A 25522-nucleotide genomic window follows, 5' to 3' on the forward strand; every position below is an offset into this window, starting at 1 on the left:
AGCAGTGCCTGCAACAATGCCCTTCCTCCTGGAGGGCTCCAGGCCGAGGACTCAGGAGAAGGTTGCTAGGTGTTCTATTTTTTTAGGGTGAAGTTTTTTTTTTTTTTTTAGCTGTACGCGGGCCTCTCACTGCCGTGGCCTCTCCCGTTGCAGAGCACAGGCTCCGAACGCGCAGGCTCAGCTGCCATGGCTCACGGGCCCAGCCGCTCCGCGGCACGCGGGATCCTCCCGGACCGGGGCACGAACCCGTGTCCCCCGCATCGGCAGGCAGACTCCCAACCACTGCGCCACCAGGGAAGCCCCTAGGTGTTCTATTTTGAGCTTTCTATTCAAGACAACATACCAGCCACCTCATTGTCATTTTCCTCTAAAATTAAGTCAGCTTTCCCATTATTAATGTCTTATTACTCAAGCAGTGCCATCTAATGTAAATGGTAAGCTGTAATACAAACTATTAATAACAATTAATATGTCTTAATAAATTTGGTATTTATTATCTGCCCAATCATGGTATTGAGGCCATCTGGAAAAATGAAGGGAATGCAGCAGAGGGATGAGAAATGAGAGGAGAGCTTCCTGGCGTGCAGATAGCCAGAGTAGAGGGAGGGAGAAATGAGGTTCCGTTGCAGTCACCCCACCCCTGAGCTCTCCAGAGTTGAAATCTCCCACTGGCGCAGAGGATGGCCCGAGATTCCTAAGCAGGCCCCGGAGCTTCAGCCAGGATGAGCCTCCATCTCCCTGGAGACAGACCTTCAGGAGCCAGCAGTGGAATACAGTTCTGCATGTTTCCTCCCCTCCTCACGCTTCTCGGCCCTGCCCCTGTGCCCAGGAGGCCTTCCTCTTCGGGTGCATCAGCCGGGCTCTCCTGCTCATGGATTTTGGTTGGATTTGACCAACGGTAGGCAGCAGCCAGAGGTCAAACAATAGGAGGAGAATGAAGTTGGGGCACTTCTTCCCCACTCTCTACCCACCAGGCTGCTGTTTGGCAGTGACCACATTCTTCTACAGAAGGACACAGTTCCCTTCAGGTGTCCTGCCCTGCAAACACTACTCTTACTCAGTTCTACTAACTGTCCCTCTTGACCCTTTCTACTCAGCCTCCCTTAACATTTTAGAATTGTCCTTTTATTAAATTCTTCTCAATCATCCCTTTTGAGTGGACCATTTGCTTCCTGTCAAGACTCTGCCCAATACACACTACAGGCAGGGGTGAGAAGAAAGCTTTTGCACCTTCCACTGATGCCTGGAGCTCCTGGTTCCACCTTAAGAATATCAAGAGCAGAGCATCTTTCCCTTCGGGTAGTAGGCTGACATAAGTTGCTCAGAATACTTCCATTGAATGGTGGTGGATCAAAGCCTAAATCTTCAAGAAGAGATAAGGTTTAGGGAAAAGAAAAAATTGGATAAATAAATGTGATACTATGTTTTTGCTTTAAAAAGCACCCCTGTGAACTTAAATATTTATGCATCCATATATTCTAATGATAAATACTGAAACCTTACTTGGGTTAATGTGAATATGCAGGGTATATTTAGGGGATTGTTGACGAGATGGTTTAGATTGAGAATTTGAAGGGCTTTGAGGTAATTAGGTGGATGTGAGAATGTTCAGAAGACTCTTGTGCAGGACTCAGGAGCAATCAGGCACATGCTTTAGGGTAGTAAATCTGGGAGGGCTTCATGAAAGGGACTCTGAAAGAAGACATTAAAACCCACTGTAGCCCTCCTGGTGATCAGTAGTAAGAGGTAACTAGAGGGGCAACAGCAGGAAGGGGCACTGTGGAAAGAGAGTCTACTAGCCTTGACTTAGGATACAGGAGGAGACAGAAGGCACGGGGGAATGATGAGTCCAGGATGACTCAAATCTTTTGTGCCTGAAGACAAAGCATGGCAGTCCCATTCACAGAAATATGGAAATCAAGAGGAGCTGCCAGACAACAAGATGAACTTCCTCATGGATGCGGTGGAAGTATTTTCAGGTATCCCAGTGGAGACAGCATTTATAAGTACGGACCTCAGTTTCGAGAGAGAGGTGGAAACTGCACATACATGCGTCTGGAGGAGATGGTTAAAGAGAAAAATACAGAAAGACAGGGGGCCTGATGACAGAATATTGTGGAAGATCTGTATTTGTCAGCAGGGGAAAGAGGGGCAAACAGTAAAGAGATGCCAGATGGGGAGGTCCCAGAGGAGACAGTAACTCAGATGATCAGGAGGAAGTGTTACAGGATCAGGGGCAATAATCTCATATGCTAAAGAGAAGATAGAAGGTGAAGAATGAAAAACGGTGACCGGGCCACGTGATGAGTAGGCACAAATCATCTTCAGAAAAGCAACTTCAGCAGAATGAGACAGGACACCCAGGAGGTGGGGTGTAACAGACAGTGAGGAAGTGAACACAGTGGGTGTAACTACTCGTTCAAGAAGGCTGACAGTGAAGCGAAGGCAAGAGGTGGAAAGTAGAGTAGCAACCTGAGGATGAGAAGAGGGGAGTTTTAGGTTATGAAATAAGCAGAGAAGGCCCTGGGGAGGGAAGGACATAAATGATGCTAAAAAAAGCCCCGGTCGATGATTCTTCCTCTTTTTTGGTCACATGGACCATTTGAAATCTGATACAAGATCTATATCTTCTCACAGGAAAGCTCACACACCCAATTCTGCACACCATTTCAGGATGTCAAGGGCACCCCTGAGGACAACCTTTGTTCCTCGTGTGAGTCTTTGAGTCATAAGGACTCCGGGGCAACAGTCATGTTGTGGTCTTGGAGGAGCTGAGCAGAGGTGAAGCAGAGACTTGAGGGAGAGAGATTGGGTTCCATGTGTTTGGCACATGGCACAGCAGCTAAAAGGAAAACCAGATACCAGAATTTCATATACAAAATACACAACTACAGACAACATAAAAGAGGCCGACTCCAAAAGATATTTGAAGAGAAAATGGTAGAAGAATTCAATGTTTCTTTTGAAAGTTATTGCCTTTCTAGATGCAAAAAAATGTTCATTGTAAAATGAATTTTCACAGAGACAGGTTGTAAGCAACATAAATGTCCAACAATAAGGTAATAGCTATATAAATCGCAGTTCGTAATTTAGGTGTACTATGATAAAGCCATTTTAAGTGGTAATTATAATGATTGGTAATAACAGGATATGTTTATGTCATAGTGTTAAGTGAAGAAAAAACAACATAAAGCAAAGCTACCCTATCATTACAACTATGTTAAATGTTTAGATATAATTATATTGTATGTTTTATTATATAAATTTTTAAAATATTTTGGACATATATATTGTATATAACTAGAAAGAAAAAATATGACTTACCAGACTAGTAGAATCCTGAGTGGTCATTTTTTTCTTATTATATTCAGATGGCCCTTTTTATTATTTGTAATTTTTTTTAATTAAAGAGGGTATTGGGCTTCCCTGGTGGCGCAGTGGTTGGGAATCCGCCTGCCAATGCAGGGGACACGGGTTCGAGCCCTGGTCTGGGAAGATCCCACATGCCGCAGAGCAACCGGGCCCATGCGCCACAACTAGTAGGCCTGCACTCACAACTGCTGAAGCCCGCGCGCCTGGAGCCCGTGCTCTGCAACAAGAGAAGCCACCGCAATGAGAAGCCCGCGTACCTCAAGGAAGAGTAGCCCCTGCTCACGGCAACTAGAGAAAGCCTGCGAGCAGCAACAAAGACCCAGCGCAGCTAAAAATAAATAAATAAATAAATAAATTTTAAAAAAATTAAAGAGGGTATTGCTTTCCTTTATCTCTGATTTTATAGTCTACATTTTAATAACATAATACGATATAATATAATAAGCTGAATGTGGCTTCTCCCAGATTAACCTTGAAGGCTAAGAAAAGATCACCTCTTAAAGGTCCTCTCATGTCATCTTTTCTGACCCTAACACACTTGAGACATCCTATGCCCAAGCTGTGTCTCAGTTTAACTTTTAAATCCTGATTTTTATATCCCAGACTAAACACTGACGGATTCTGGTGTAGAGCCCTGAGAAATGAGGATGAGTCCTGGGATGAAGAGGAGAATGCTTTGCACTTTCCAGGAAATGAACCAGGCGACCTCTGGGGTTTTTCCCATCTGGCCTAGGTTCTTATTTCTTTGCCTGCTATCGGGTTTTGAGGAAACAGAAAAACACAATAATTAAACCTATTATTTAAGAAAGAGTTCAGACTAAAGAGTATCTCCACCTACAAGTCTTGTTTTATAGGTCCAAATTGTATACAAATCTAAAAAACAAACAAACAAACAAAAAAAGCTGCCCTGTAGCAGGTGATATCACAAAGGTTGCAGAGAGATCAAGCAGCTACAGAGATGGGTTCATAGCAGCTTTCCCCAGAAAATATCTCGGAGGTTCTCAAAGGGCGCATTTTTTCACTGGCAGGGAAGGGATATGAGGCCTGGGCTTGTTTCAGGTAAGAAGCTAAAAATGTCCAAGGAAGGATACTCATCATTAGCGTCCAGCCTTTTCTGGAAGCAGTTCCCCACAATGGGGACTTGGCAGAATGGAAGAAGCAAGCATTTTGCTTTCTTACTTTACAAGGTTTTGCAAAACTGCTCCATGGCTCAGCTTAATGAAGAGCGAGACCTAATGGGCGGAAGGGGAAACAAAGGAGGCCTGTTCCTGGGCTGCCCGCTGGGAAGATGGGAGCACACACTGGAACCGCAGGCTTTCCTGAATGCTTCATAGCAGAAGATGAAAACGGCAGCTCTGCAAGCCCACCACATTAAGGAAGCCAGGAGCCCGGAGCCTCCTCCGCAAACTGGCATTTTTCGGTCATTTTCTTGCTTTTATTTCTCAACTTAATCCCATCTTTCACAGCCTCCCTGTTGCTTTTTAAAATAAACCTAACCTTTCTCTCTGTTCTCTTTGCACTCATGCTAACTTAAAGAGCGCAGAGAATTCTTAGTTGAAGGCCACCTCCTGAAGACAGAGATTTTATCTCCAGCCTCAACAAGGAGACCAAAAACCATCAGTTGCCAGGAAAAAAAAATATATTTTAGCTGCCTTGTACCTGAGACTGTCCATTTACTGTCTAGTCAAATGATAAAATATTTTTATGAGCGGTGGGATTTACAGAAAGTAGTAGGTGATAAAGGTCATTGGTTTATTTCCTTTTTCATCAGGTAATTTTTTAAGTTCAGACCCTTCCGCAAAGTTACATCAGCATCTCCTGAGCTGGAATAGCCTCTGTGGTTGTCACAAACATGGGAACCGGGCGTCCCTGGTGGTGCAGTGGTTGAGATTCCGCCTGCCGATGCAGGGGACATGGGTTCGTGCCCCGGTCCAGGAAGATCCCACATGCCACAGAGCGGCTAGGCCCGTGAGCCATGGCAGCTGAGCCTGCGCGTCTGGAGCCTGTGCTCCGCAATGGGAGAGGCCACAACAGTGAGAGGCCCGCGTACAGAAAAAAAAAAAAAAAAAAAACATGGGGGCCATCCCCATGGGAAGAGTGGAAACCCCAGAGGCCTGCCTGCAGAAAAAAAGCAGTTTCCATTGAGCATGTTTGTATGTCCCTACAGGACCACCAGGAACAGGCAGCACAATACCGCCTTCTAACCTTGAACTTCAGGTTGTCGCACTACATAATCTCCTCCATCCCCAAGGATATCTGGCTGCTCCTTTTCCCTAATTGGCATCCAACTTCACAATCAGTCACTGAATCCTGTTTGTTTTCTATGCTTAATATCTTCAATCACAATCCTCTTCTCACCACCATCTCTGCCCCACCCTAGTTTGTTAAGCGTAGGGGAATTATTCCAAGCCTGAGGATGAAGAGTTGATAGAAATGAAAAGATATAGCAGCACTGGGACCAGAGTGAAGACAGAGAGGCACCTAGGATGCAAAATTTAAGGAGGCATCACTTTCAGATCAGGCAAGTGTAGGGTCAGCTCAGATGAGTGCCTTCCTGAGCTTATGCCCTACTCACCTCTCTTATTTTACCCTAATCTCAGCCCTATGATTTTTTTAAATTTTAGTATAGATTGTTGCCAAAATCTGCTAAGTTCATCCAGATGTTACATCCACTTATCCCCATACCACAGGTACTCATCCAGGTGATAAACCTGGACTCAGATGCTGCTACTTGGTGCCTGCATGCTTGGAGGATCTTGCCTATCTATGCCTGGGAAGATAAAATGTTCAATTATGTTTCTTTTTTTTTTTTTTTTTTTTTTTTGCGGTACACGGGCCTCTCACTGCTGTGGCCTCTCCCGTTGTGGAGCACAGGCTCCGGACGCGCAGGCTCAGCGGCCATGGCTCACGGGCCCAGCCGCTCCGCGGCATGTGGGATCCTCCCAGACCGGGGCACGAACCCGTGTCCCCTGCATCGGCAGGCGGACTCTCAACCACTGCGCCACCAGGGAAGCCCAATTATGTTTCTTGAGTTGCCATTTTTCTTTACGGAGGTTTTTCCCTCTGTTCTTTATATTATCTGATTTCATTCTCTGGTTTTACATCAAGACACCAGCATATTTTTTGTCATCACAGGATACCCTTGACGATCAGGTAATCAACACATGGTACAGGTTGTCAGTTGCAGTGTTGAGAAACACAGGTAGATTGGGATGCTCCACGAAGAGGGGCATCATAAACACAAGTGAGGAGAGCCACAGGTACTCGTTATTAATAATAAAATATCAAACCTGCCAGTGAGTTGCAATACTTGCAATGGTATTAATAAATCAGAGCAGAATCAAGGTTGTCTCCATAACAACATCCTTGCATCCTCTAGAATTTTCTACAGCTCTAAAGTGCTTTCCTCAGTAGAAGAAAAAGAGGTGGCTTTACTTCTAGCTTTCCCAGCACTATTTTTACCTTCTAAACACTATGTATGCATGTGAGGTGCCATGATCTCTTAAGTGTGTCTTGTCAGGACAAAAAGGCAGAGAATGGTGAGTGTGTATTGGAGCTTAGTACATCCAAGAGTCCCTGAGATGTTTGATTTCTCCAAACACTGTCTCTCAGGTACCTCTTGAGTGTCGTCCTTGGAGAAGTTTTCCAGGGATTGTATGTATCTGCAAGTATCTGGACCTCTGTCTGGGTGGGGCCCCATGGGTGAGATCTGGAATGCTTTACACCTCCTTCTCATTCACAAAATGCATGTAGGCTCCCCAAACCACTCCTGCCGCCTCAACTAGCTTTTCACCACAGTTCGTGTTGTCTTGCTCTCTTTTCTTCAGTGGCTTGGCTTTCACCTTCAGGATGAAATCTATCTCAGAAGATAGTGGATTTCACTGGTCCTTTTAGGTCACCCCCAGTCGTCCTCAGTAACCCATTTTCCCACTGTTTTGGTTTTTTTTTTTCCTTTTTAAATTTTTTTTATTTTAATGTTTTTAGTGAAGTTTAGTTGATTTGCAATGTTGTATTAATTTTTGCTGTATAGCAAAGTGATTCAGTAATACATATACGTACTTTCCTTTTGTATTTTTTTTCCATTATGGTTTATCACAGTATATTGAATATAGTTCCCTGTGCTCTATAGTAGGACTGTGTTGTTTATCCATTCTGTTTTTTTATTTTATTGAAATATACTTGATTATACTGTATGATATCACTTATATGTGGAATCTAAAATAGGATACAAATCAACATATCTGCAAAACAAAAACATTCACAGACATAGGTGGGGGGTAAGGGAGGGGAGGAATGGGAGTCTGGGATTAGCAGAGGCGAACTATTATTATATATAGAATGGATAAACAACAAGGTCCTACTGTATAGCACAGAGAACTATATTTTCAGTATCCTGTGACAAACCATAATGGAAAATATATGAAAAAAATATATATATGTATAACTGAGTCACTTTGCTGTACAGAAGAAATTAACTCCCACTGTTCTTTATACACGCACACGCACACACACACACACACACACACACACACATACACACAATTTAGTTGCCATTTTCCTACCTTTTACAGTTTATTTGGTCATAAAGTGTTGTTCATTCAAGGTATTTCTTCTCTCCTAAATTACTGTAGTTGCCTCCTGGTTAATATCCCTACCTCCAGGCCAAATCTCCTCATCCCTCATAAGAATAAAACACGCCCACGAGATGTCTGGACATGCCGGTCACAGACTAACTCATTCTCTTGGGTATATAATGATATGATGAAGGAGCAGAGTCTTTGGAACCATATAGACTTGGGTTTAAACCCAGCTCCATCCCCTATGACTTTGTGACCTTCATCACCTTTAGGCATCAGATTCATCAATAAAAAGGAATAATAATCTCTACCTCCCAGAGTTTTTATGAGAATGAAATAACACAATGCCTGTAAAGCTGCCAGTGCAGATGTCTGACACATAGTAGGATTTCAACAGAGGTTACCCCTCCCTTCTTCCCTTTGTTGTCCAAAGTAAGGGCATCTAAGCGTTAGGGGAAGATTCATATGACCTTTTCTTTTGAAACACTTAGTATCATATTAGTGTTTTATCAGTTTGTACTCCCTTCTTGAAAACATCTGGAAGTTCTGAAAATAGAATTTGAATCCTGCTTAAATTTATTTTCAACATAGTCCTGTGGAGGGGTGAGGAAGAAAAGGGGAAAATTCAGTGATGAAAGAATAACTTTACAAAGGAAAAAAAGAGAGGTTGTTAGTGAATTACTGTTAGTCAATGCTTTTTCTCTTCCAGTTACTTTGATTTGATTGCAGGCTTACAATATAAGATGAGGTGACATTTTTTTCCATCAATGTTACTCTGAGTCTGTTCTTTCAGAAGCAGACACAGAGCACATAGCCCCATTCCTCTGTCCTTCCAGAACTAGCATCCCACCTTAAATCCAATGAGATATTCCAGTGGTTTGTTATAATGGAATTTTGCCAAATGTTATGCAAATAGCATTTGTCATTCACAAGATCATGAGAAAATAGAGCCTTTCTATCATCAGTCAGCCAGTGGATGGATTCTGTTGAGCTGGATGCACCCTGTTGAGCTGGATGCACCATGAACATTCCTTTCTTTCCCTACAACTACTTTCATTTTAGTCCCTCTCTCCCCACTCTCCACCTCCAAGATTAAGCATTTCTTTGGAGATGTGTTTGCTAGGTTAACTTTCATTGAATTGGTGATGATATTAGAAATCAGAAGAAATACACCTTCCCATTTTAGCACCACCCCCAGGTTAAAGAATTTTGTTGTTGTTGTTGTTGTTAAGAAGTGTCCTGTGTGGGACTTCCCTGGTGGTCCAGTGGTTAAGAATCCACCTTCCAATGCAGGGGATACAGGTTCCATCCCTGATGGGGAACTAAGATCCCACATGCCTCGGGGCAACCAAGCCTGTGCACCACAACTACTAGCTCACGCGCTCTGGAGCCCACACGCCACAACTAGAGAGAAGCCCACGCACTGCAATGAAGACCCAACACAGCCAAAAATTTTTTTTTAAAAAGTGTCCTGTGAGTCAACTTTTATTTAGAGGATGATGATGTAGGGGTTCAGAAAAAACTTATGTTCAAAGATAATGCTTACTAGGTGGCCAGACAGAGGTTTCTCTTCTCCACTTGCCACTGACAATGCTGTAGACTTCAGGCATCTTTGTTGTGGGTGGGAGTTTTTACATGAATGAGCCTTACACAGAGCTGCTTCTGGCAGAAATTTTATTATAACCACTTCAGCATCTCTCTCTGCAACTGGTCACTCATGAAAATAACAGTGGCTTTGTGATACAGACCGCGTCTTTAACACAGAATTTAGTTTTGAGGGAGTTTAGCTAGGCCTCAGAGATGGAATCGTCCTGCCTGGAGAGCACTAAGGACTCTTCTTAGTGAATTACAATATTCCACCCTTACCCTTGCTGCCTGGTGACGTCATGGATCAGATGCTGGGTTTTCTGACCTGGACATCAATCTCAAGTTCCATTTTGGACAAGGAGAAGAGAGGGCATGGGGGAGAGGGAGGTTGAAGACTTTTTTTTACTGAAGTATAGTTGATTCACAATGTTGTGTTAATTTCTGCTATACAGCAAAGTGATTCAGTTATACATATATATACATTCCTTTTTAATATTCTTTTCCATTATGATTTATCACAAGATATTGAATATGGTTCCCTATGTTATACAGTAGGACCTTGTTGTTGATGCATCCTATATATAATGGTTTGCATCTGCTAATCCCAGACTCCCATTCCATCCCTCCCCCACACCCCTTCACCCTTGGCAACCACAGGTCTGTTCTCTATGTCTGTGAGTCTGTTTCATAGATAAGTTAGTTTGTGTCATATTTTAGATTCCACATGTAAGTGATATCCTATGGTATTTGTCTTTCTCTTTCTGACTAACTTCACTTAGTATGATCATCTCTAGTTGCATCCATGTTGCTGCAAATGGCATTATTTCATTCTTTTTTATGGCTGAATAGTATTCCACTGTATATTTGTACCACATCTTCTTTATCCATTCATCTGTGGATGGACATTTAGGTTGTTTCCAAGTCTTGGCTATTGTGAATAGTGCTGCTATGAACATAGGGGTGCATGTATCTTTTTAGAATAGAGTTTGTCTGGATATATGTCCAGGAGTGGGACTGCTAGGTCATATGGTAATTCAATTTTTAGTTTTGTGAGGAACCTCCATACTGTTTTCCATACTGGCTGCACCAATTTACATTCCCACCAACAGTACAGGAGGGTTCCCTTTTCTCCACATCCTCTCCATTATTTGAATAACTAGTTTTTAAAGCTGATGAATTTCTTCTCTAACTCTGCTTATTGGCAGGTGTGTAACATACTGCTTTCCCCCCCACCTGGCTGTGTCTCTCTCAGAGCTAATCACAATTCCTATGAAATCTGTTCATTTAAAATCCACCCATTTGCCTATCTTCTCTTCCAGGTAGCTATAGATTTCACGGCCTCGAATGGGGACCCCAGGAACAGCTGTTCCCTGCACTACATCCACCCCTACCAGCCCAATGAGTACCTGAAGGCCTTGGTGGCTGTGGGGGAGATTTGCCAAGACTATGACAGGTATGAGACTTCCCATCTCTGTGGGTTCCTGTGGCCCTTGCTTGACCCTGGGCCAAATGGAAATGAAGTTATGCTGAGGCTCATGAAGGGACAGAATAAAGCTTTGTCCCAAATGTGTTATCCTGTCCACACCTAGAGAAACTGAGTTCATGCCAAGCTCACATTGACCCCCAAACAATCCTTTCTTAGCTTTCTTCTCTTACTTGGCTGGCAGGACCACTGGATAGCGATTTTGGTTTCCCTTTTGTAGTTTCAGTATGTGCCTTGCTACTCAAAGTTTGGTGCATGGACCGGCAGCATAACATCACCTAGGAACTTCATCAAGTCCCACTTGAGAATATGAATAAGCATCTGCATTGTAACAAGATTCCCAGATGATTCGTGTGCCCTTTGGAGTTTGAGAAGCACTGGCTTATTGGGCACTATTCTATCTGATCCTCACATTAAACATTCTGTCATGGGTGTTGTTTAACAGAAGAGGAAAACTGTGCAGGGAGGTGAAGTGATCTGTGCTCTGCTCCACACCCAGGGGCAGGATTGAAACCCAGATCCAGCTCATTCCATAGCATAAGCTCGTAATAGTGGGGTTTCATGGACCTCAAAAGCTGTTGGTAACTTTAACAGAAGGTGTGCGTGTGCCCATGACAGTGTGTGTATGTGTTTGTAAGTCTGTATAGAAAACACGATTTTGAGATCAGATCAGTATTACATTTATTTTTACTTGATAATAAATATTGACCTTGCCCACCAAGAGAAGTCCCTGTAAGAAGTGATTTACATAAATTACATTGAACTGAATTTATTCTCCCTTTCCAGTGTTTCCAGATTGAGGTGAAGTTGTTCACATGTTTGATCAAGAAGGTTCTTTGAAGTAGAACCAGTGTAAATATAAATATGGGTAAATCTCAGTTGACAGCCTGTTGTGATTGTAATATAGGACTAGTTAGTAATGAGCAGCAACTAATTGACCTATTAAACCAGGAAAATAAAGAAAGTGACTGTGTCCTCTGGTTTCAGGGAGATTTCATGGAATAGCCTCATTTCTGTTCTTTCTAGTCTCATAATTGGTTATAAACCATGATAACCTGATATCCAGGCACCACAGGGAGTGACACAACCTAGTGACCAGAAAGTACAGAGAAAACAAAAGGACAGGTAATAGGAAAGCTTCCAGCAGTGGACTTCCCACTGGCGAGTCTCTGGATTCATATTGCTCATCACCCATAACTCAGATGGGTGTGAGGCCAGTTGGGGATGAATGAACAGGTACAGTCAAATCAGACAGCTCTAAATACAAGGCCCCTGCTAACACTTCCTCTTTTCCACGTTTGTAACAGAGGGCAATAATAACATTTTTGATTACCTTGTTGAAATGATACTTGTACTTAACCTTGAAATATTGTCTGTGAAGACAACTTGAATATCAGCTCTGATTTCTTTAGGCCCCAATTTGGGGAGGTTCTTAGAGAGACTCGTGTCATATGGAGATTTCTACCAAGGAGGGAAAAGATGGACATATTGCATCCTCACTGTCAGAAACTTCTCCAAACATCCCCAAAACAACAACACAGTAATTCTCTCCTTTCTCTCTCTCTCACTCTCACATACACTCACACACACAAGTGTGTCCATATGAGAGAAGAAGGAAGAGAGGGAACATCTTCTGGATTCTTAATAACTTTTAAATGTTGAAATTGTCATAAAAGAGTTTAAGTAGGTAAAAGCACTTAATACAACACAACAGCTGCTTAGTAATAAAGTTGACTCTGACTGACTCTGCAAGGCACAAGGCAGTGTAATAATGAATTCCAAAGAGGAGATTTGGTGGGCTGGCCAGAAATTAAGATGCTGACACCCAGAGCTCTTGCTGCGGTTCTGCAGCAGATTTACTGGACAAACTTCAGAACTTCTGTTTCCTGATTACCTTGCATGAAAGATGCAGATACAACAGTCAGAGGGAGCTGCACATCTTTTAGAGCTGTTATCCCTTTATAACGTGAGCCAGACAAAGCCTGGTGAGGATTTTGTATTCCCTGAAAAATACAGATTCATTCTAAAAGTAAGAGATGACACTTTTGGGGTTACATGAAGAATCATCGCAAATGATTCTTTTAAAAATTTAAAAATAAAATACCAAAGTTGTCGGCCCCAACTGGCCAAGAAAATCAGGTTTCTTCAGCTCAGTTGAGCTTTTTTATTTTTCATATAAAGAAGGCACCTCAGCATTGAAATGGGCACACTAATCGCTTCTTGAAAACTGACAAGGTTCCACCGCTTCTCCTCTGTGTGGGTGGAAAGACAATAGACAGGAAGTCAGGACATTTCAAGTCGGGGCTTTGGAATTAATTTATTCTTGCATCAAAGTCAGTGAGGTTGTTTGTCAAAAGGAAACACTTCAATAAAAACTGACAGAAGGCGCCGTTCCCCCTCCTGCAGAGACACGGAGGTTTTTAATCCCCAGGAGGCTTGGAAATTCCTCCCAGCCTCTGACAGCCAAGGGTTTTCTTCCTGCCTTGTACAGTCACTGTTCACAGGTCATGATGAGCTGATCCGTGAAGCTGAACAGCTTGAGAGACGCGTGAAGCTCGGAGTTCTCAGGATGGCCTTGAGGGGAGGCCAGACTCAGGTCTTGAGCCCGGAAGGCAGCCCTGCCAGCCCATTTTCTCTGCACCTGTGAGAGAGAGACCCCTGCCCTCTCCCCTCCAGCTCCCCAAGAACGTGCGCTCACAAACGAACTCATCTGTTCCCGGTTAGTTGTAGCCCTTCCCCAGCTCCTACGAACAACCTGGTGTCTTTAGGCTGCTCAAGGCCAAGATGGTATCCATTCCTTGGGCTCAACAGAGATGTGAGTCTCTGACCACCTGCCATGTCCCTCATAGAAAGGCTGGTCTAGCTGCTACCAAGAGAGTATAAATACGGTACATTGCTTGCAAATACACTGACCTTTGATAGGCTTGGTCACCCCAGAATAAGGCAGGGGTCCTGGAAAACACTGAGGCAGGCGTCTCCTCTGAGGTGTGCTCAGAGCAGTGCAGAGGCAAGGTTAGAACTGACACAGGCATGTTCGAGTGCAGAGGGTTGGGTTAGAAGTCAGAAGGCAGGGTCGCCGACACCAATCCATTGTCCTCAACCTTGGCTCCACATTGGAACCACTCACAAAGCCTTAAAACAAGCTGGTACCTGGGCCCTACCCCCAGACACACTGATTTAATTAGTCTGGTGCACATCCTGAGGATCAGGATTTTTAATTCCAATGGGCATCCAGCGTTGAGACCCAGAGTTAAATTGGGAGAGATAGGTGAGATGGAGTGGCTGAGGACCTACTGGGTGCCAGGCCCCCCTAACGCAGTGCTGTAAAGACACAGAGAGATTAATAAGCATGGATTCCCCTCAAGTGGGTCACAGTCTCATGGGAGAGAAAGTCACATAAATGAATCACAGCCCTACGTGGCCTATGTAAGGATGGGGACACATGAGGAAGGAAGGATTAACTCTATCCTTTGTGGGAAGAGAGGTTGACAGTCGAGGAGGGCCTCCTGGGGGTGGTGAGTTCTGCTAATTCTGTTCTTTGTTGTTAATAGCACATTATTCTGAATCATTAGACCAGACCAACGTCCTATGAAGGGCAGAGTCAGCAGGGTCCTGGTGACAGTGGGGCCTGTGTTCAAATCCCAGCTCGGCTCCCTTTATTCTCCTGAGCTTATACTGGGTCTTGGTTTCCTTGACTGCAAATGAAAGATTTATCTAACTTCCCCTGCAGAGTGGTTGTAAGGATTAGATACAAAAGTTTTGCCTTTTGTACATACTTGATAAGTGATAGAGGCTAGTTTCTTTAATACTCTTACACAAAAGGGAAAAGGACTATAGTGTCAGACTTAAAAGTCATTTTGGACCAATGACCTTTAAAATTTTTTGGCTCACATACTCCTAAAAAGAGTGTTAAAACATAGAGCCCTCATACACTTTTGCATTGAAATATAACATTTTCCATCAAGAGTTTAAATAGTGACAAAGAATGAAAATTCTAGTGTAATGTAAATATGGACATTTAAAAATAAAACTCTTACCTAACTCTTGCAAATGGATCCAGCAGAATCTAAATGCCATAGCTATTTGATACCCACCATCGTCCATTTAAAAAATGCATGAACAATTTCATCAGTTTGAGCTGAGAATTTTGTTTCTTCTTTTTCATGAACTCATATTTATATTCCCTTCCCCCATAGAACTTCATTCCAATGTATCTTTAAAACTTTGGTTTGAAATTCCTTTATTGATCACTGTATCATACATGTCTTTAACTAAAATATGAATATAAATATTTAAGTTTCCAATCTCTAAAATTTACTGTAATGAAAAGATTCAAAGTATTTTTAAAATATCTTCTGGTTTAGTTTTTATTATAATCCTTATTAGTGTGTAATTGATCATAAATATTTGTGAAATTTCAAGACCTGATTATTACCTATAAAAAATAGAAATGAAAAAATCTTAATGAAACAGATAGTAGGTTATTTTCCCAATTAGTTTACATATCTGTGGATGACTCCTACCTATGACCAGAATGGGAAAATCTAGCATCAATTCTAATCCATCAGTTTTTTGTTTTTATCAATGTAAATACTAAGAAAGCTTGTTTTTATAGGTCCATGGTAATGGAAAGAGTTTGCCGACGAGTATTATGTAATTCTTTCAATTCTAAGTTTTATATCAAAAAATTACATATCTATCATCAAAAGGTATTTTTAATGATCTACCACCTGACATCAGCACTTCCTACAATTTTTTTAAAGCAAAACTGAGCAACTACCTGACTTACAAAAGCAGTTGTTTGCTAGTGAGTCATTCACATCAGGAAGTGTCTCTTTATTTTCTGCTGTGGAGCTTTTACAATCGGGAGCAATGCACCATGGTGGCTGAGATTCCTAGTTGGTGAGCAGAGGTTAATTGGGAGAGGGGAGGTGTGAATGAGGAGCAGGTATTTCCATCAGAGATGTTCCCAGAAGATTAATTTCAGTAAAGGATACGTGGGGAGGTAGAGGAACTGAATACTGATTTCCTTTAAAAACACAGAAGCCATGCTCTCATATCCCTCGAAGAGCTTTGCATTTTCATGTACCCTAGCTTGAAGACCACTGCTTTAGAGAACAGCCTTTATTAAATGTCTAGTTGTTCTGAAATGCTATTTTGCTCTGAGTTCATCTCACTTCCTTACGGAGGCAGTCATTTGTCTTTTCTTTTATTAATCTCTTGCTTTAGCCCACTTTTCCTTGCCAGGGAGGGTAGAAATGCATCTTCCATCTGCAGATCATCGATCAAGGTCTTTCCCTAAGAAGTTCAAGACAGCAAGCTCATTGCCACTGAAGACCCTGGGCTCTTAGATAGTATTTTATACTATTTTATTCCAATAGTAAGAAATACTGCCTTCAGCAATGTGGTGATTTGCCCTGAATTTTCCAGGTTGGAAGTTTCTACCAATCAAGTCCTCAATAATTGCTAAATGACCCCTTTTCTCAGTGCTGGTGGATCCTATCTTAAGTTCCCTGATGTGCTGGCATGCTGATGCTTGCTTGTGTGCACAGCTTGCCTTCCCTAGCCTCTTGCATAATAAGACTCATCTCTGCCTAGTTTTATTTCTAATCAGGGAAAATGAATGCTTAAATCTATTGTGCTTAGGCTTGAATTTTTTTCTTTAGTATGTTTATTAGAGTCTTTGTGACTTCAGAGAACTGACGCCCACCTGACTCATTAATTATTCCCCTTGTAGGTGAGGCATTTTCCCTACCTCCCTACTCTTGAAACTCGGTTATATAACAGTGCATCATGCTCAGCAAACTTAAATCCACAAGGGTAGCTTGAAGGGTTAAAAGGAATATCATAACGTCTGGAACACTGGTTTTGTGATTAGAAATGGGTGGAATATTAAATCTCACCCCTCCTAAACTTATCAAAGAAATTAAAAAGTGTGAAGCCTTCTAGGTTTCTCTATTTTGACTTCTGAGCCATCCAAGTTGGAAGAAGCAGGACCCATACCCCACCCAGAACAGTTTTCTTCCAGACTTAACTAGAAAGTACGTCTAAAATCTCCCTTGCTGATTCCTCCCCACATCTGCTTGTCTTGGCTAAGAAGGAATTTCTGAGACAAAGTATTTCAATATTTCCAAGGACCAGAAGTATTTTTTTCTCAGAGCTGTGGCTAATCCTTTATACGATTTTATGATTTTCTATTTATCATCATTAATACCTTTTCTAATACCTACTAGATACAATGCCCCATGAAGCCCATATCTACACAACAGAAAGGGAAAGAGGGAACTGGTGATTTTCTGACAAATTTAGACATTGATTTCAGAGAATTCTGGTTTCCTTGTACCTCCCAACCCCTGCCCCAAATTTGGTCAAATGGGCTGTATTTTGGTGAAGTTCTATCAAAGCCATCAGTGGCTACTGATGACCTCTAAATCAGTTAGATAGTGATGGGTGATGCTCTGGCTTTGATCCTTTGACTTCTCAGCTTGGGGCTCCCCTTTTGCATCCAGAGACATTCTGGGGCAGTGAGCCCTTATCTGAATTTCCTTTTCTCCTTGGCTGGCTCTGCAAGAACTACGAAATGGAAGAACTGTTCCAAGAGCAAATATCAGTTGTGTTTTTAATGGGAGAGAAAGTAAAAGGTAGATAGCCTGAGGGGGACATGCCTTCTTCCAAGAGCAATACTCCTGAGCCCCACTGCAACAATCCCCTGACAGCACAAATTTTGCTTAAGAAGAGTCTTATTTGTGATCTGACCAGGAGGCCCAGTTATGGGAAGTGCAAGAGGAAATCACATTTAAAGCTGTACATAATCAGTAAGTTATGATGTTATAATAGAAAAGGCATGGGCTTTGGAATTACACAGTGCTGACTGGTAAACACCTTAGGTCACTTTCTTAGCCTTTCTGAGACTCAGTTTATTCATCAGTAAAACAAGAATAATAAGTAGGTGGACCTTCAAACATTGTGTGGAAATTAACTAAGTATGTACATGGCCTAGCATCATATCTGGCATATTGTAACGCCAATCAATGTTTATTCTTCTCCTGCCCATCGTCTCACCTATAGTGTAGGAAAGCAGTAAAGTGATGAACTTTGGGGATTATTTCTTGATTTTAGTTACTCACATTATTGCTATCCCCTGTTGCCACAGGTAATCAAGAAGCATGAGTCAGTATTTGGCATAGTGACCTATTCTAGCAAGGTAATGCAAGTTTGTGTTCTTCTTCCTCATTAGATGGACAAATGTAGCAACTTCTTTTTTTAAATTTCAGTGACAAAATGTTCCCAGCCTTTGGGTTCGGTGCCAGGATACCTCCAGAGTACACGGTGAGTGAGTGTTTTGCTATAAACAAAGGATGAGTTGGGTTTCCCTCACAGGATTCTCACTCTTTTGACCTTTGATATAATTATGTAAAGGCCCAAAGAGGCAGAAGTGGTCTTCAGAACCAGTGAGATTAGCTCCACGGAGCCTCTGTTTTGATGACAGCCAATCTCCTGGTATTCTGGATTGGCCTTCTCAGAGTCATTTCCAAATGAAGTGTTCCATTGTTTCACTTCTTATAGACATAGTCAGAGACTGTGGAAACACTCGGAAGTTGATCTCCAGTGGCTCAGAACCCATGTATTCAGATCTCCCCTGGAGAAAGACCCTATTGACCATGTTGACAGTGAAAGTCCATGACAGTGAGGTCTACAGACTCCCTCATTCCAAGTCCCTAAGCACCAGTCTTTTGTGGGAGACACAGAAAAATCCTGAAGAAAGAGCTGCTCGGGCTCAGAGAATCTGGAGCTGAAAGGTTCATGTAAAGACACGGGAATCCTATTTGGTCTCGATGACGATTTGTCACAAAGAAGGCAGAGACTGTACGTGGAGAGATTTGTGCTGCAGTGGAACTGAGGCATTCTCCCATGGTATACCAGATGGCCCTGTGGGACACTCTCCACAAGGGACTCAGCCTCCCAGGTGAGAGAACCTTGGAGAGGAGCAGGGCTTCTGCTGCAGCCTCAGGAAGCCTCTGAGGTCCCAGCTAAGCGCCAGCAATACCGCCCAGTCATCAATTTCTCTTTTACTGACCTTGTCTGAGCTGCACAGCAGGAGGCAGATGCCAACTTTTGCTTCCACCCTAGAGCCGTCAGACCAAGGGCCTTCAGTGAAAGAGGGAGTTCACCTCCCTTTTCCAGCAAGAGTGAGAGATGATGGAGTAGCCCATCTCCCTGACCTGTCCTCCTCCTTGTTTGCTTTGTAGCCCACATTGGCCTTCCTGCTGACCATGCTACAGAATTCTAGAAGCATTTGTTGGAAATGAGTACATGGTGGGGGAAGAATATAGAACAAGAACTGTTGACTGGTGGCCTGTAGACATTAGTCAGGCCATATTCTATTTGACACACAGTTTTATTTAAGAATTAGACAATTTCATATAAAATGTCAGATTTCTGGCTTCTCTGGAAAAACTGAAAGGCTTGATAAGACTAAAATTAAAAGATTACACATGAAAGTATTAGCCAGAGCTCAGGAGATGCAGTCCCCTTCAGATGGGGTATCAGTTCCAGAATGTGGGCAGGTGGGTGCCCACCTTCCTCGCAGAGGTGCTGAGCCTCGAGCCTGGAATGCACCTGGACAACCACCAGTCCAGCTGCCCTGAGATGCTTGATTGTCCTCCTCACATCCCCCCAGACAGCCTTTCGGTCTCAGCTTGGCCCAGTGGGGCTGAGGACAAAGGTGTGCAGCATACCTGGCTCCAGGCCTTCCTGTCCTCATCCCTGACATCTGCCTGGTCGCCCTCCTGAAGCAACTTCTTCTTGCTGTTTGCTAAAGTCCTGATCCCCTGGCTCCACTCAGACTGGCAGCTAACTTATTCCTGCTACCCTAACAGGCACCCCTTACTCTGCTCCCCCAAAGCCATTCAGATACCCTTATCCATGCCTCATCTCCCCTCTACCCCAGAGAGGCCCTGATGCTCTCAGCAACTCAGGTGCCCCCCAGAGTGTTTACAAAGTTACCATGACTTACTTCTTGAGGATAAAATCTCACTTTGCATTGAAACTGAGCCACAAGCACCTCCGCCTTAGTTTGTGCTCTCCTGGGACCTTGCGACAAGGATTTGGAGGCAAGTAGTTTATTTGAGAGGTGGAGGAAACCTCAGTAGAGAGTGGGGAAATGGGGAGAAGTCAACATAGGGTTTACTAACAAGCCATTACCAGCATGGACAGCCAGAGCTGAGACAATGCAGACACACACAGACCCCAAGGGGTAAGAGAGATGGGATATTGACACACCACCTCCCATCAGCCCATGATGAAGAGCTACTACCTGGGGACATTACTCCCAGGGGATATTAATTCCCCACCATTTTTAGCCTATCACTTGGGCAGGCAAAGCAGGCTCTGGAAGCCCAAGAAAAACTTAAGGTAAATAAAGCAGGCAGGTTGGTTGGCAGTCGGCCGAGTTGCCTGGAAAAACCAAGGGCAAAGGAGTGTGAGCGAGGCACCAATAGCATCAGCTCTGACCCCCACTGAGGAAAGAGGGGTCTTTTAACACAATGACCTATTTTCTAGACCCCAGAGAGTCAGTCCTGTGGGAAATAGCCTTTGAAATGGAAGTCTCAGTAAAATTCCAGGTGACCCAGTAAAAATGTCTAGATGCCAGGACACCCCTCTAATTTTATCAGGTTTTAGAAAGAAAAAAGTAAACCACATATTATTTGACCTTGTACATATGTCCTGCCAGGTAGAGGAATTTGTATTGGAATTATTACTTTATTACTTTTCCAAAAGCAAGAGTCTATTTTTACCTGTATGTATGTGAAAATCCTCCCGCCTGGCAGCTCTGTATATTATGTTAGAATGAGTCTTAAATGTCAACAGCTTTGCTGGAGCCTTTGTAACCATGACCATGTCAAGCAGACAGCTTAGGTTATTGAGTTATCATTTTTTAATCACTGGGTCCAAATAGAACTCAACCAAATCTAAGCCTCTGGTCTGTGGCCACTTCTATTCGGAAGATATTTGGAGTTACATTTTTATGAAATATTTTCTTGGATTTTTTTTTTCATATGCCTTATTCTCCCCCTCCTGCCAGCATTTATCTGATTCTAGAAAATCTCCCTGTCACCTCAACTCCACAGGGAGCTTAGAATCCACCCTCCATTTCAGAGTGATTGTGTAAAGGCTTAAAATGGTTCCCGCTGCTTGACACATAATGAATGTAATGAGCATCTGTTGGCAAACTCTAAGCCCCAGTGCCTCCTTACTGGATTAATGTTGTCATTCTCCTTTCTTCCTTTTGTAAATTTTAATTGGTGTCCAGGTATCTCACGACTTCGCAATCAACTTTAATGAAGACAACCCAGAATGTGCAGGTAAATCACAACGTGAAAGGAAGTCAGTGTTTCACAGCCCTTCCCTTAGTACTTTTTCCATTTTAGTTTCTCTCTCCTGATGCAGTATGTCAGTGATGATTGTCCACAGAGGAGAAGTAGGCTCGCTGGACCCAAATAAACAAGTACTCTGAAGGCCACAACAGAGCAGAGACGTAAGAGCTGGAAAAGACAGAATGCAGAAGAGGTCTTGAGCTTACAGCAAGAATATTGATTCCAATTCTGGATTCCTCTGGCAAAAAAAAAAAAAAAAATTTGAGGGAAGGGTCACCTGATGGGCAGTGATGAGGTACCCCTCTTTCTGCTTTCCAAGTTGTCATCAAGTATTTATTTTGCACAACTTCCTCTCTGTGAAGTAATAAGGAAGGGGGGAAGCGTGGAGATCATGTGACGCTTTCAGCATGTTGGCAAAGGATATGCCCTCAACAACTTCAAACAAGTTACTTCATGGTTTTGTGCCAGAAAGAGCCTTCTCAAAGGCTTTGGTCTGTATTATGTTATTTCCAGCTAGAAATTCCCTAAGACATTCCACAAAATAATGATGATGACTATGATGATAAATTGTATCCTAGAATCATTTTTCCTGATTTCTAAATAATAAATAGAGCCAAGTACACCTGTTGCTATGAAAATGGTAAGACATTTTTGCAGTGGGCTGGTGGAAATGTCTGTGTCTCTCTTCCTTCCTGTAGAGGAAGAAGGGGCTGAACAAGGTTAATTCAGATCCTGTGGGAGATGTAGAATATCTCGCAGTTTCTTTCACAAATCTGGCACTAACTGTCCAAGAACATGCCATCAATATCCCTGGGTCTGCACGCAACAACCTTTGAGACCAGATCTCCATTTTGCCCTTATTCCCTTTCACCATCCCTCACTCCAAGTTTATTACAGTTTAGGCTTCCCTCATCTCAAACCATTCCCACTCTTCAACTGTAAGAATGGTTTTCCATCAAAGCAGAATGAAGAACATATCCAGTGTTAACCCATTTCACATCTTAGAATTCACCTGCCTGGTATTTTTGGAAGAGAACTCAGACTTGCTTATCTTAGGCAAAACCTCAAAAACGAAAACAGACAAAGAGCTTCTGTTCAGCATCACTTAACTTCAAAACCAGGCTATGTAATGATTTGGCACCTGTCTTTAGAATGGCAGACTTTGGGACAGGAAAAAGAGAATGCAGCACTTTCAGTCATTTTCATACACATTTTGTTACATGCATGTATATAAAGGCAGAACAGAACACAACTTGCTCATCCAAGATGCCCAAAATCTGGTTGGCAGGATGTGGAGGGAAAACAATCACAGGCAGGGCTTTGTGGGTCTCTCAGGCTTAAAACAGGACCAGTGTGCTGTTTCAGGGTAGAAAGGGGTGCAGGAGGATGAGATGAAACAGGGGAAGAGAGAGGTAACACGGGCACAGACACAGAGAGGACCATTTGAACAAAAATAATTGGTAATGGGACTGTCTCTGTGGGATCAAGGTTAGAACATTCAATGTGCAGCCAAGACTTACTCTGGGAGGAGCTACGCTAGCAGGGCTGCCTCTTCCAGCAGAGCCCACCCGTCATGATCGCTTGGATGGAAAGCCCCCCTTAAATGAGGAGTGCCCATGGTGATGGACGTCACTCACCTGTACTACAGTCCCCAGCAGACGAGTGTAACCATCATTTTGCTCATTCATCACACATTTGGGGAGCAGCTACCATGTGCCCAACCTGCCTCGAGCTCATAAGAAAGAAAGTCACAATTCCTACCCACAAGGACTTTAACATCTGGAGGGATGGTTGTGGGTACATATCAGTCACATAGGTGGCCTGGGGTAGTTATACTAGAGTCAACAGGACGGTGTGAAAATGAGAGGGATGTTAAAGCTGTTAACATGCCCCTTAGAGCCAGACACACCTGGGTGTGAATCCTCTCTGAGCCTCAGTTTCTTACCTGTAAAATGGGTACAATGTTGGCTTCATTACAATAGGAGGATCTAATGAAATCTATTGTGTAAGGTGAGACATAAGGGAGACATTGGTGGAAATGATCGCTTTTGACTTGAACCTTTAAAGAGAATGATTTCAGACCAAAATGATTTCTCTCTGAGTTTTAAGTTGTAGGGTTTCAAAATATTCCCAATATGAATCCCTTATTTTTGAAAGTGTAGAAAAAGATTTGGGAATACATAGGTTTGTAACTGAATTTTTTAAATGGGTCTAGAATATACTCTTTGTCATAAAAAGCTTGTTTGTATTCTGTAGCAAACACAATCATTCATTAATAAATTCTTCCCAAGTCAACTTCAAAAAAAAAATAAGTAAAATGAATAAAGAAAATGATTTTAGTGGGAGTGGAGGCAGAAATACCAGCCCAGATGTGGTATTTTCTTTTTTATCTTAAGAACATAAATGTGCTATTGATAAGGACTATTTGGGGGAAGTTAATGCTTCATTTGTGTGTGTGTGTTTGATTATAAATATATCTAGGGGGACTATTTAGCTATTGATCTTTTTCAATTCCACCTCAGGGATTCAAGGAGTTGTGGAAGCCTACCAGAGCTGCCTTCCCAAACTCCAGCTCTATGGCCCCACCAACATCGCTCCCATCATCCAGAAGGTCGCCAAGTCAGCATCAGAGGAGACCAACACTAAGGAGGCGTCGGTAAGGAGAGACGTGGTCTGCCTGCTAATGGGCATTTACCCATCCTCACCTGGATACTGGCCATAGCACCCATCCCAATCTGACAATAAATTTGCATTTCTACCTGTGTGAGTTTGAAGAAGTGACTTAACCTTCCCCCTGTCCTCCGTCTCCTCACCTGAAAAATGGGGATAATCATGCCTATCCCTGCTGGATTGACATGAGGTTTAGAGATGACACAACTCAAATGTCTGCAATGTTACCTGAACACAGAAGGCCTTCAACAGGGAAAGCCACTATATTCACTGGAGTGTAGGTCATCCTCATAATACTCATACTCATCTTCAGTTCCTAGGAAGGAAAAAAAAAACAACTGTCCCAAACTAAGCTTGCTTTCCAGTGTACTCAGACTACAGACGGAAGTGAAGTAAAACAATGGGTTATTCTTCCGCCTGGTAGTCAAGTGAAGTAACACACAACATCACACTGAAGGTTTATTTCAGGTCCTATTAGTGGTTTTCTTAAGAAAAATGCAAACCAAGGTTACAAGGCCAAATAGAGTTTGTTTTTCTCCCCTAATATATTAGACTTAAATATATTTCTGTAATAGCTTTTCTGTGCATCATTTTTCAATACCGTCATTATGTCCTATGTCCTTTTTTAGCTTTATGACCTTTTCTCAGATTTAGTAGAATATTGCTAATGTCTGAAATTTTCTCTGTGATTTTATCCTGGCTTACAAGACACTGAATTTGCATGAAGAACATGATATGCTGCTCCCTCACCTTCTTATGTGAGCTCATCTGACCCCCTTGCCCTGTGCCTGTGTTCTCAGCTTCCCTCGTGTTAGGATGGGTTGGACCACACTCCCATCTCATGGCGACCTCTGCTCTGCGCACTGCAGCACACACCTCCCAACTATTAGGGACACTGACTTCATACTTATATTCCCTTTCTCTCCTCATCACCTATTTTTCCCTTTCTACTGAAGACTCATTCCTATTAGCAAGTAAAGCATGTTACAATATCTCTTGTTTAGGTTCAAAACTCTCTCTCAACACCACTTTACCCTTTAGGTACTGTGCTTTATTTTACTCTCTTTTACAGCAAAATTCATTGAAAGAACTGCCCATATTCACTGCCTCCATCTCTCCTCCCATTGGCCCTTCCACCTGTACCACCCAAACTTTGCTCCCCAACACCCCTGTGAAGACCACATTTGTCAAAGTCAATAGCATCTCCATCTTGCCAAACCCACAGAGGCCTTGAAGCAAATCTGAATCCTCTCAGATGCAAGATTAGGCGTAGGGTTGGAGAAGATCAGTATTTCATTTTATTTTTAAACTTTTTTAATCACCAGGACTTCAAATTCAAATACTTCAAATAATACCTTGTTCAGAAACCAAACACATAAAATAGATTTTAAGAAAACAGACTATTTTTGCTAAATCTGGGCTGAAGGATAGGGTCCAAACTTGTCTATTCTCCTTGA

The 25522-nt window shown here is 42.7% G+C and overlaps 1 protein-coding gene across 4 annotated transcripts in view; it reads left to right on the forward strand.

Annotated features, from left to right (window-relative positions):
- CPNE4 (copine 4) overlaps window positions 1-25522 on the forward strand; it is a 625415-nt gene that overhangs the window by 588799 nt on the left and 11094 nt on the right. For all 4 annotated transcript variants that reach the window (XM_067033790.1, XM_067033792.1, XM_059064294.2 and 1 more), the window contains 4 exons: window positions 10856-10989; window positions 18294-18348; window positions 21332-21383; window positions 23918-24051. In XM_067033790.1, the coding sequence (XP_066889891.1) occupies window positions 10856-10989; window positions 18294-18348; window positions 21332-21383; window positions 23918-24051 (375 nt within the window). The remainder of the gene's footprint in view (window positions 1-10855; window positions 10990-18293; window positions 18349-21331; window positions 21384-23917; window positions 24052-25522) is intronic.

Source organism: Kogia breviceps, chromosome 5 (assembly GCF_026419965.1).
Source record: "Kogia breviceps isolate mKogBre1 chromosome 5, mKogBre1 haplotype 1, whole genome shotgun sequence".
NCBI lineage: Eukaryota > Metazoa > Chordata > Mammalia > Artiodactyla > Physeteridae > Kogia > Kogia breviceps.